Here is a 12,553-nt window from a genome sequence, read left to right on the forward strand (position 1 = left end):
AGTAATGGTTTTTATCTGAATTAATTTTATCAAATCATTCTTCTTTTTTAAAAGTATTTAATGAACTGAGGACGGTAAGGTTAACTCTCCTTACTTTTAGCCATAACCAAATAAAAAGCTGGCGGAGGCAGATTTAAATTTATGGTAATAATAATCATGCCTCTGGGTGACTATTTAAAAATGTAATAAGGGTGACGGCAAGCAGCTGCAATGTCATGTTTTGTTCATATTTTACTGTAAAGTCTTCAGTTCACAATGGTGGATATGCAAAGTGGGTCAAAACAGATTTCTAGGTGTTGTGGGTTGATGGCGTCCCACTTCCATGCACCCTAATAAATATAACTGAATGGAATAAAGATGTGCAACAGAGCAGTGACTATATTCAGCCCAGGTAAACCTCTGGCACTCATGGACTCATGGACTCCTGCTAGATTGTGATGGGAACTGAATTAAATGATCAAATTTCAAGAGACCTAGTTGACCACATACTTGAGCACATCATACTTAGTAGATGTCCAAATAAAGTTCTTCTTCACTCAAACACGTCACATCTACACCTGTGCAATGACTGCATTGGGCGCTCAAACCAAAACGTTAAATCCCATTTCTGTGTATCTCTGTCATACACCATAACTATGTTTTTTAGGGCTGTCTACTCCCTCAACTGGAGGCTAGGCTTATCATACATGCACAGGGTCTGCATTCCCACCTTGGTTACCATGGCAACTGAGGTCTGGGGGAATGACCAGCAGGATGATTTTAGCGTTTTTCAAACAATTAAGTCTTGCTTTTGGGGCCTCCACATAAAGTGACCAGGGTGCTCTCATGCCTCGCAGTGACAGGAAAATTCCTTCATCCTCCCAGGGAGCTCCCTGCACTGCAGCGACCCTGACCCTGCGAGAGTGTGTGTACGTGTGCGTGTAGTTCAATGTTAATGTCCCAGCTGCAGCCGCTGTTGCGATCTTTCCTTTCCAGGCCACTTGCACACAGCTCAGGTCAGATGCTCTTTTCATGTACAATACACATCAACTGGACGTCTCGCTCTTTTTTTTTGGTAAAAGTTTTGTTTTTTTTATCTCAAGTAAAAACACATGAAGAGCTCAAGTAATAATTGCTTCAAGTGATTTATGTAACCCAAACCTACAGTGATTTTTGTTTTGTCTGCACTCCAGGAACAGGAAGTAACTGTTTTCACAGTGACGGGGAGTTCTTTGAGGATTCAACTGCCAAAAAATGTAATTCACTCAGTCTGTGTTTAGGCCGTGTTTAATGAGGATTTAGATGCTCATACAGCTCCCACTGTCTGCCATCACATCTTTATTAATTTTTAAAAAAGTGTATTCTTGGATTTCATGGAATACAAATTTAGAGAAGAAGGTGGACATCCTTGGGGACTGAATTCAAATAACTATCAGAGGCAAAGCCTGGGTTCTTTTCGACAGCATGTTTTGAAACCATTTTCAATTTATGCTCAATTAAATGTCAAATGTTCTCCCTAATGACTGGATTCAATCAGTGTTACCATTGGTGATGTTTTGCCTGACTTTGTTTTCACATTATTGATCTCTAATGTGGCTTATCTGGACCCGGTGATATTGATTAGAGTTGAATCAATATCACAAATACTGTGATTTTTGTGAAAGAAGGATGCTCAATGCTGCCTCTGGACTCAGCTGAGAAATCTCAGGAGAGAGAAGTGATTCAAAGGGCACAAGAATGACACAAGGACAGGAAGACGCACATTACAAAGAGAAATCGTAGGACTTGGCAGGCAATGAATGTGTCTGTGTGAGACAGTATTTTCCAGGTGATCTAATTGTGATTTCAGATGTGATATCCTTGCTTTCGGCATTTCACACACACAAAGCGTAAGAGGAGAAAGCCAAGATAAGACCCTATAATAGTTGTGCCAACCTGAAGGACACTGGACAATCAGTTACCCCCGTTTGTGTGTGTGTGTGTGTGTGTGTGTGTGTTACCTGACGTAAAGTGTTCGTTTCTGTGTGGAGCGGAGAGACGTGGAGCTGGAGCTGACACTGCTGGTCATCATCTGTTCCCTCAGGTCATGTATCTTCGCCTCGAAACGACTGTATTCTACACATACACACACACACACACACACACACACACACACACACGTCACACAAGGAGGACAGATACAGTTAGACTCAGGAGATTTGAGAAGAGTGGCTTAGCTTTCAGCTTTTATGCATTTGCAGATGTGCGTTGAGTTTCCATTTCCTACACACATATTCACAGAGAATCTAATTTAAGATACTTTTAATTGGAGCTGTTGCTCCACATTAGAAATAACTGAGTGACTTCCTTTTGCTTGCTTTAATCTTCAGTTCAGTTGTTCAAAAACGCATCACAGTTCATGGATCAAAGACGAAGGCAGGGGCACGACCAAAGGATGGTGAATGTTTATTCACGGTGTGTTCACATTTCCTCTAAGTGTCTGGATATATTCCATATTCAAATTCAGAGATCCTACACTGCTCAGCTACAAACATGCAACTTTCAGCACACACATGCACACACGCAGGCACACACACACAAACTCACAGTCCTGCTGGGTGATAAGCAAAATCTACAACTGTAATCTAATAGTCTGTTTCATGTGAATGTGAACTTGGATTACATCAGGCCTAATCCATTTCAATAACGTCACCACCGTACGCTTACTAACACAACCACTCACACCAATATTAAGCTTTAGACTACTACACTTACAAGCAAACATCCCCCTTACGTGCATAATTTAATAATATTCATGAATACATAATTAAAGATGCAATATTTGATCATGCAATAGGAAAATCTCTGAAATGATGACATTAAAACAACGATAGCGGTCATTACAGATCATTTTCACCTGAATCTGCCGCGCCCATTCATTTCTGAGGGACAGGTTTGGCTTCACACAGGAAAAAACACCCATTATTCTAGGTTTCAAAATACACTTATCATTTCTCAGCTGATGCTTTCCACAAATGCAGCTCGATAGCATAGCTTGCTAGTGTGAGTGCATAAAGATGCTGTCCCCTGTGATAAGTTCACATACTAAGGCAATGAATCGGGTTATCAATTTCATTCTTTAGTTTTAACCATTTTTTTTTCTTCCAGTTTCATGCCATCATATGATTAATGATGTTGATGAAAGTCCACCTTTTGTACATACTGCAATAGTATAAACTCCTGTCAGCACTGTTGTGTGTGGCAGACTTAAACAAGAGAAATGAACATAAGCGACACAACACCATTAAGTTCATGTTTTGTCTGTGGTTGATATGCTGCAGCTCAGCAGAAGCCAAAGTCAAAAGTAAAACTTTGCTACTTGTGTTTTTCCATTTTCACCCTTGAACACAGCGCTATAACACTTCTGAAAAACAAAATTTATGTGTTGTTTTTGAAAACAAATGAACAAAGTTTCAAATTGGTTTTTAGTTTAATTTATGGGAAAAACCATATCCCCCATATCAACCGAATGACAAGTCAGCCAATCAGTGATTACACTTACGTCTTTCACTCAGCTTGGAAGTCCTGTGTTTTCCTATTCTGCTGCTACATGCAGAAAAGAAACACTTTACTTTCAGACCCATTTTTTTCCACTGGCCGTAAAACGTCACTGTGCCTCTTAAATTATAAATGTACATTATTTATGAAAATGCCCAACCTGGAAAAACAAATGATAGAATGTGCTCTGATGCACGGTCATGGTTTTAAGGATGACAGGCTAAAAATAGCCAGCAGATTACCGTCTAAAACAAAATAAAATGTGAGTGCCTGCATATCACAGCAGATGTGTGCTGTAATAAATCCTCACTGACTCTCCTCTAGTCTTCTTAACACCACAGAGCTTCCCAAAAGCCTCTGAACTAACGCAGGGATGACAACGCCGCTGGCAATAAGCCTGAAAAAGCCCGTCTGAAGGATGTCCCTGTGTGTATGTGTTTGTGTGTGCAGGATGTGTGTGTCCCTGAACCGTTACTGTGGACTACTGAATCTAATTAACCCTAAGTAATTCAATCACTCGAGGCACACACGGTCAGGGGCTCTCACTCACACACACACACACAAACGCACAAACACACACACACACACACACACATCTGAAACCTGCAGTATTCTCCGCATACTTTTTTGATCTTTTTCTCCAGAAGTCTGTTTTGTTCATATTTGTGTTCCTCTAAACAGACAATGAGCTTTTAAACAATGTCAAAATCCAGCAAACTACACTGAAATCTCAGCTCTGATTTTCCTTTTCATTCATCTTACACACTGACTTCCAAGGACATACACAAGTAAGCCATACTGGTAAGCAACTCATAGTAACACAAGTCAAAACCACTTAAATACTCAGGTGAACATGATCTGTAATAGTTTTTTTTTTTTTTTTGGTGGGGGGGGCTCTTTTTTTTTTTTTTTAACAGCAAAGATTTGAATATACACATTATTGTTTAATGGATTGCTTGATAGATTTTGTTGCTGGGCATCAGAGACACTGAATCGAGCGTCCTGTGCAGATGCCATGAACTAACTAATACCGAAGCAAAAAAAAAAAAAAAAACAAATTCCAGTTTCTTTCTATAATAACATGAAAGTCAGATGCCCTTTTGCTGAAACTTTCATTTCCCGGTATAACCTTCAATATTTTCATTGCTGCCTGGAATTTTCAATCTCAGCTCTAATCCTTTATAAATGGATTAACAGTTTTATTTCTGTGGGATTCCCTGGACTCACCATGACAGAGTGATCAGATCAGAGAGGGAGGGAGAAAACACAGGAATGATAGGAAACTGATTAATGACTGTGATAAAAGCTTTGGCGTATTGAAGCAAAACTCTAAAAACTTTATTGGTAAGCCTGAGTGCTAAAACAACAGAAACAAAGACACAGAGATGCAGCTCCTCTTTCTGACCTATAGAGCAAAGTCTATTCTGCAACCAATATATTAATATTGCTGAATCCTGAACTCAGCAACAAAGCCCGTGCTTCCAAGGCTGCACCTCTGATCATTTTCTCTTTGAAGACCAAAGCTAAGCACTATTGCGGCGAAGTCAAAGTTGTCATCGTCATTGACTTTATCTTGACAGACAAATCTTGCATCACAGCTGAAGTATCAGAGTAATTCACGACAGTAAGTGGACAGGAAAAAAGTGGATTGTCTATCCTAAATCATCATCGCTGACAATCTCTTACACTGACAGAGTCACAGACTAAAATCAGCATAGAAGCCAGCGTGTTAATGCTGCATCACTGGCCATTAGAGGAGCAACACAGTACTAGAGCACCACAGACTCACAAGACCACGTCTGTTTTCTGTTCATCCATCAACGGATTTACCATCCTGCCCCTAAAAACAGTGAAGTTATGATGGTGATAGAGGTTAATATGTTACACACTGACACACACTGTTGCCAAAATGTTACCCGAGGCAGGACGCTAACAAGTAAATCACTTCAGGTCTATCATTGCCAAATCCCACTTACAGCTGTACTTACATGCTGCTGGCAGACGGAAAGCCTCAACGTCTGCACAATATGATGCCGGCACAGTCGCTTGCGCATCAGTGTCTGTCTGCGTATGTGTGTGTATGGGTGTGTGTTTGCGCAAATGATGTGTGAAGCTTGAAGTCTTGGGATATGAATGAAAGAAAAAGAAACACCCAAGGAGACAAACAGAGTGAGCGAGAGAGAGAGAGAGAAAAAGAGCACAGATGTGTGAGTGTGTGTGTGTGTGTGAGAGAGAGAGAGAGAGACGGAGAGAGAGCAACATCAAGAACGTAATGTCAGCTCCACGTTGGATTCAGCATGTGAGAGAGCAAAAGTGGAAAGATGCAAATGCGTATGTGTGTGAATGGAATGGAAGAAAAGTGTGTGTGTGAGTGTGTGTGTGTGTGTGTGTTTAAAATCAGTCCAATGCTGCTGAGCTACCACAGAAACAACAGATGCTAACTCTCTCTACTACAGCCCGTCGCTGGTGTGTTCACTTGCTCCTCCCACTCTTTGATAGCAGCTTGCTGTAGGGTGGAGACACATGCACACACGCGCACGCACACAGACACACACACACACACACACACACAGTCAAAACAGACACAACACACTGATTCCTCAGGTCACTCATGCAGGAAGCTGAGTCGATGCCAGGTTCTCCTGCCCTACTTTGGCCCAGGAAATTGGTTGACACAGTCATGCACGCACGCACACACACACACACACACACATACACACAAAAAAATTATTTTGAATTTTAGGGTTTTTTTTGTGACCCTTAATTAATGGCTCAATTCATGGTTCTTACACAGATTTAATGTTCAATGTATTAAAAAGACAATATCATCTGTCCTCAAGTATTAATTAAATTCTTTCTGCATGATTAATATTTGTCTGCATCTCCATCTGTTTCTTTCTCCCCATCCCTACTTGTTGTGCCTGTAGCTGCTCTTGTAGGTTACATGAATCCAATGATTTTATCATATACAACTCAGAAGGCCACGAGCTTCCACAAATCCACCAAACACAGACGCACCTTGAGCCCTGCCTCATCCTCGGGGCATTAAACTCCCTATAAGCCAGATGCGAAGTTTCACATAATCACATCTAACTGCCTGTCATCACATTTCACCTCGATGCAGCATTATCAGTTTCATTATCAGAAAAAGAGAGATATGGAGAAAAACAAGATATAATAGACAGAGTTGGAAGAGAGGAGGAGGAGTAGATGGGGGAGGGGTGATGACAGAGACTAATGGGCTCTGGGGCTTTTATTCCCTCTTCCCTTCATTTACCTCCCTTCTCCTCTACAGAACATTGTCTCTCCATTCAGCAGCCGACAGGAACCTTTTCTGCATTGAGCAGCTTTAGTGCTACCAGAAAACCACTGGATATGGGCAGTTCGCCCATTTATGATTGTGGGATTGCATCAGATCAGCCATTCCTATCCTCTGCCCAAGAAACTTTTCTTGAAAAGAGCAAAGTCTGATTAAGAGCCACAAATACACGATGTACTGTAACAACTGGAGCGTGGATATCAGACCTATGAGACTCCATGTAGAGTTAACATGACACTTGCATTTGTGCACATGCAGTATTGTTCCTGTTCATGATCCGCTGCTGTAAAAGCGTACAAGAATCAAAATACAGCTCTGGCTCTAAAATTACCTGTGCTGGAAGAGCCTCATCTATAATTGATACAATACAGCACAGTAATCTATATTTGTATTGATTGGCTTATCAGATTGCAGATGAGAAGGAATGAGAGAAAGGTAAATCAGAAAAACTGAAAATAAACAGAGGGACAAATTCTCACATTAATTCATTGAATTTAAGTCCAAATGTCATAAACTGAGTGTTGTGTTTCAAGAATTTGCAGCAAATGAAAAACACGAAAGCGATGTGGGGACACTGCAGCTCTCAAATCAGATGCCCAAAACACTTCATGGGCAGTGAGACAGATCAAAACACAGACACCAGCGACTGAAGAACAGAGGAGCCGACAGGTGGAATGCAACAATGGAAGAGAAAGGAAGTTGAGCAAAATAAAATGTAAAAAAGAAAGAGCAGAGCAACAACACGAGGGAGAAACTGGAAGCAGTCCACTACTGCATGTATTCAGAAGATAATATTTTCCCAGAATTTGGTGTGTGAAAGCACGGAGATGGAGCTGCTAATCTACTTAACAAGCAGTGCACGACACACAAACACACTCACACACAAAGTGTAATAAGCAGGCTAACAGAAGTGAAGATAATCCTCTCTGCATCACCTCAGTATTACTGCTGACAGATACTGCCTTTGTGTCGTGCAAAAGTGTGTGTGCGCCTGTATGCGTACAGTGAGTGCGTGTAACTGTTGTGTGTAATCCCAGTGACTAATACTGCTGTCAACCTGCAGGCATTACCAGTCCCACATCAGAAAACTAACAGCACCGGAGGAGATTGCACTTCAAGTTCAGTGCTGCGACATCTTGGTTGGTGTCCAGGTGTCGTTCTGTACTCAATACAGCAACACTTCGCTTCCAGGCAACCTGAGGGTGCCGTTAGAACCATTGTTATCGCATCCGAGGGTTCAGATGTGCTTTACTGTGGTAGCTGTGGCTGCATAAACGAAAAGGAATTTTCTTAAAGCTGGTTATGTCTGTGAATAAACATTTAGAAAATACAGCCTTACTGTTAAGGAGATACTATTACAGATAAGATATATTTGAGTCTCTGGTGATTGTAGGGCAAAAGAAATGAATCTTTTAAACAACTTCAAATTTGTTTCTAATGAACCCCAGTGCCCAAAAAAAAAAAAAAAAAAAAGAAAAAGAGTGGAGAGTCCAAGGACAAAATCCAGTCCACTAGCTATGCCTAGCTGAATGCATATGCCTCTGGCCATAACACACATTCTGGAAGCACAGGTCTGACAACCTGAATTGACTTTGGATGGCCTGAAAGATGATGAGGCGCGCCTGCATTACTAATGCAGTATGAAGATTTGTCACAGACAAACATGCTCCATCTGCTGCATCTCAAATCAACACAGATCCATATCTGCTGCATCAGCTTCAACTAACCGCGTGCATGCACTCTCTCACACACACACACACACACACACACACACACACACACACACACACGCACACGCACACGCACACACAAAGTGTAAACATACTAATGCACATTCGTGTGTGAGGTGTCGAGTTGTGTGTTGTGTTTGGCAACAACAGATACCATATTTAATACAAATAACAGGAGGGGGCCTGCACACCCAAACACACACACACACACGCACGCACGCACACAGAGTGAAAGCTTTTCCTCTCCTGGTGGAGGTCATCATGAGTTCCTCTCTTATTGGCAGGAAGTGTTTTTATGAAACAGAGGGAGCGCCGCACGCTGTAACCACAGGAATGGGACAGAAATGGACCTCAGATGGACACACACATGTGTGCGAACAGTGCTGACCAAAGCTCAGCGTGGACAGAAGGTTTGATATGGAGTTCAGTCAACAGTCACTAATGTGGTCTGTAGGAAAGTCACGACACACACAGAGATGAGATTCCATAATACTAATTCTGATTGATTTTTTATGAGGGGTAGCATGACAAAAATAACTAGATGCTTGAGCAGAATTGGTTGTTTATCGACTGGTTGAATATAACAAAATAAAAATAACAATAAAAACCTTTGACCCAATCGTATGTTTTCACCAAGACCGAGCTGGACCCATCTTAGCCAACAGATTATAAGATAACCCTAACCCTAACCCTTTTCATTCAGCAACAACAACAACAAAAAAGACATTTTAAGTTTTTCAAGGAATTCCACACAAAACATTCACTATAATTGATACTTCAGGATTAAATTACCGAAAAAAAAAAAACAGACAAAAAAGGAACAAAACAAACCCAACAGTTCTCAATCCCTCTAATTTCTTCTTTAGCTTTTTTTTTTTTTTTTCTTGCAGAAGCAGTTTGTGGGTGTTTTGATAACTGTGGAGTATGTTGTAAATCCACGATGAAGCCACCTGCAGGCTACAGACTTCAGAGCCATGTTTCACAGGACAGCTGCTGAGGTAGTTTTCCTTTAAGAGCACAGGGAGCTGTCCGTGGTGCTGCTCCCACTCAACAATTAGAGCCGGCAGCAGCACAACATATTCCATGTCATTTGTTGCGAAAGAAACTTACGTTTTTGGCATTTTCTGCTGTCTTAGATAAATTACTATTTAAAAAAACAAAAACCCAAATCTTTATTTATGAGAGCAAAACTACCTGGCACTGATTCTTAACAGCAAAAACCTTGAATATCCTTGTTTGAAATGAGCACCTTGAGTCTGGCATGTAATTAACCCCTGCACTATCATGTACAGGAAAACGCCATTTAAACACACTTTCTCGCCTAGAATTATAATTCATAATCCATTCATCATGCTTCTCTGACCTTTTTTGAATTCAGAACCCATACATTGTGGTTTTCAGCATGATGCATCGATTACATCCTCACACTGCTACCACAAGACTCCAATACATTTGCATACTGCGGCTGCTGCTGGACTTTCTTATAATGTATGCAACCCTTCCATATGAGGTGAGGTAACATCCACTTGCCTTGCGTAAAATTTGATGGGATATCTGAAATGCATCCTTCTGAAGGTGAAGGACGATGCTGTGCATCATTTCTAGGTGAAATTCTGGCCAAAAACAAAGTCAGTTTTGGATTCTGGCTGACAGTGATATTCCTGTGTTGTGCGGCGTATGTGCTGGGGGTCTTCATGTTTTCGATCCCTAGGATGAAAGATTTTAAATACGTAAACTCATCTTATGATTTGATCACACGACATGTAGCACCTGTCAGTATGCTGATGTGCTGACCCACCAGTCAGCAGCAAGGGTCAAACCACACCCATCATTTTGATGTTAGCTACCCACATAGAGTTTTCCGACTGTGATAAATTCAGTTTAATCAGTTTATACCAACACATACATACATACAATTCTTCTGTGTGTTTTTCATTGTGCATTTCCTTTCAGATGATAGAGACAAAGGCCCATATAGACATTCAGAGTAGTGCCAGTGTACATAACAGATATGAAATGGCGATATGTGTGATTATGAATGGTTTAGTTTGTCTCTCTGTGTCAATGTTTCAGTGAGCTGTAATGCGAATTTCATTTCTTTTTATTTGCATGCTAAGAAGTGTTAAGAAGACACATCTGAAAAGAATCTGAGACGAGGGACCAGGTGTGCATGAGTGTGTAGTTTGGTATACATTTTTGTGTGTCAGTACAATCTAGAGGTCCCACACCATGACAGCATCCTATTAGCTGAGCCAATCAGTAGTAATAACCTGGTTTCCTAGGCTACGGCCCTCTCAGTCAATCCCAAACATCCAGGATGGTGCTGGTTGGATGGCTCCCAGGCTGTCTGTATTTGCATGTTGATATTTGTGAGGATCAGCTTGTAAGGAGCTCTGTGTATCAATCAATGTATGAAGTGAATTTCTGAATGCGTGCTTTAATTTCAACGATGTAAATATCAAAGAACTTGGACTGGCTGCCATACACAACCAAAAGGGCACCTAAAGGTCTTAAGAGATGCTACGTAACAACAAATATCACATTTTATTTTTAGCTGCAACCTTTTTGTGTTCAGAGTACAGAGTAAAACATCTCTCTCATTTCATCTTTTTTGCCCAGCAAGGCAGCAGAAAAATCTGACACATTGGACACTGAGCTTTTTTAAGTATGTGCTCGCCAATTGCAAGCTACTCCATTCAGATTTCTTGTGTTCAGGAGTGTACTGTATTTATCTGCAGCACTCACCCTCTGGTCTGTACTGTGCTACTATGGTAACGGTCTGTCCTGCATTCTTCAGAGCTGCAGCTGCCTGCTCATGTGTTGCACTGGACAAGTCCACACCGTTCACCTACACAAAGACATCGTCACAGAAAACTTAGAGCCCATGCTGGATCAATGTAGAGCGATACAAACATGCTATTAGCAACAATGTGTGTGCTGCTGGGGCAAGAACTCACACGTGACCAGTCCCATGTGAATGTGCTTGTGTGGTATATGTCCACTTTGTTTTGTGCAGCACTACTTCCATGCATACATTATTACATAATACGGTCAGAGATTCTGCTGGGACTTTCATCTACAAGCTGGGACTTAATCCTGCTTGAGTCTTGATAGAAGAAAATTAAAGTCATATTTTACACCAGTGAGACACAAACTGACGCTTTTAAACATGCGTCGCTTCTGTTGGTGGTGACAGAAGAATGTGGACAGTGAATGAATGGTTGAAAAAGGTGAGAACATTTCAAAAGTCTGAATATGGGTAATGTGGTTCTGCATCAGTCATGCATGGAGGCAGATGCACAACATAAACATAACAATGGCTCCCTTGATAAGGTTTTACAATCTCCACAACAACAACACCAAAATTTGGGGTATTTACAATCGTAACAGTGAGTTAAATATCAGATGTTAAATATCTGGGCGTGCTGTGTGTATTAGGCCTTAGCGCATACCGACAAGATGCGGTCTCCCTTTCGTAGCTCCCCGCAGAGATCAGCTGGACCTCCAGCCAGAATGAAGGAAATGAAGATTCCCTCTCCGTCCTCTCCTCCGACAATATTAAATCCAAGACCTGTAGATCCGCGCTGCAGCACCACTCGCCTGGGTTCTCTGGAAGAAACAGATCAAACACATATACTTCATAAGCATAAAAGAAGACGGCATCTAATATTTTTGAGAAATAGAGTCTAAGTAATAGTGCATAATTATGGGTTTCTTTGTTGTTTGGGATTACTTGATCTTTGATTACATTTAATTAGTCAGTTAGGACTGTGGTAGAAACTGTTGCTTTATTGTTTGATCAAATTCTAATCGAGCTGACATACCAAATAAAACCAACTACTGTACTGTTTCAGAAACAGCTGTAGCTGTAGCAAAGAGAAAAGACAGGGCATCATAAGTATTAGTACAGGAAAAAAAACCCACCAGCTTATGCATTTTAAATGCATTCTGAATACATCTCTTTCACAAGATTTGTGAAAGTGGTGAA

At 41.0% G+C, this 12,553-nt stretch overlaps 1 protein-coding gene across 2 annotated transcripts in view; it reads right to left on the reverse strand.

The window, feature by feature from the left end:
* LOC115041653 (disks large homolog 1-like) overlaps positions 1-12,553 on the reverse strand; it is an 84,217-nt gene that overhangs the window by 12,426 nt on the left and 59,238 nt on the right. For both annotated transcript variants that reach the window (XM_029499287.1, XM_029499288.1), the window contains 3 exons: positions 12,018-12,174; positions 11,311-11,413; positions 1,980-2,094 (listed from right to left, as the gene is read on the reverse strand). In XM_029499287.1, the coding sequence (XP_029355147.1) occupies positions 1,980-2,094; positions 11,311-11,413; positions 12,018-12,174 (375 nt within the window). The remainder of the gene's footprint in view (positions 1-1,979; positions 2,095-11,310; positions 11,414-12,017; positions 12,175-12,553) is intronic.

This window comes from Echeneis naucrates, chromosome 4 (genome assembly GCF_900963305.1).
Source record: "Echeneis naucrates chromosome 4, fEcheNa1.1, whole genome shotgun sequence".
NCBI lineage: Eukaryota > Metazoa > Chordata > Actinopteri > Carangiformes > Echeneidae > Echeneis > Echeneis naucrates.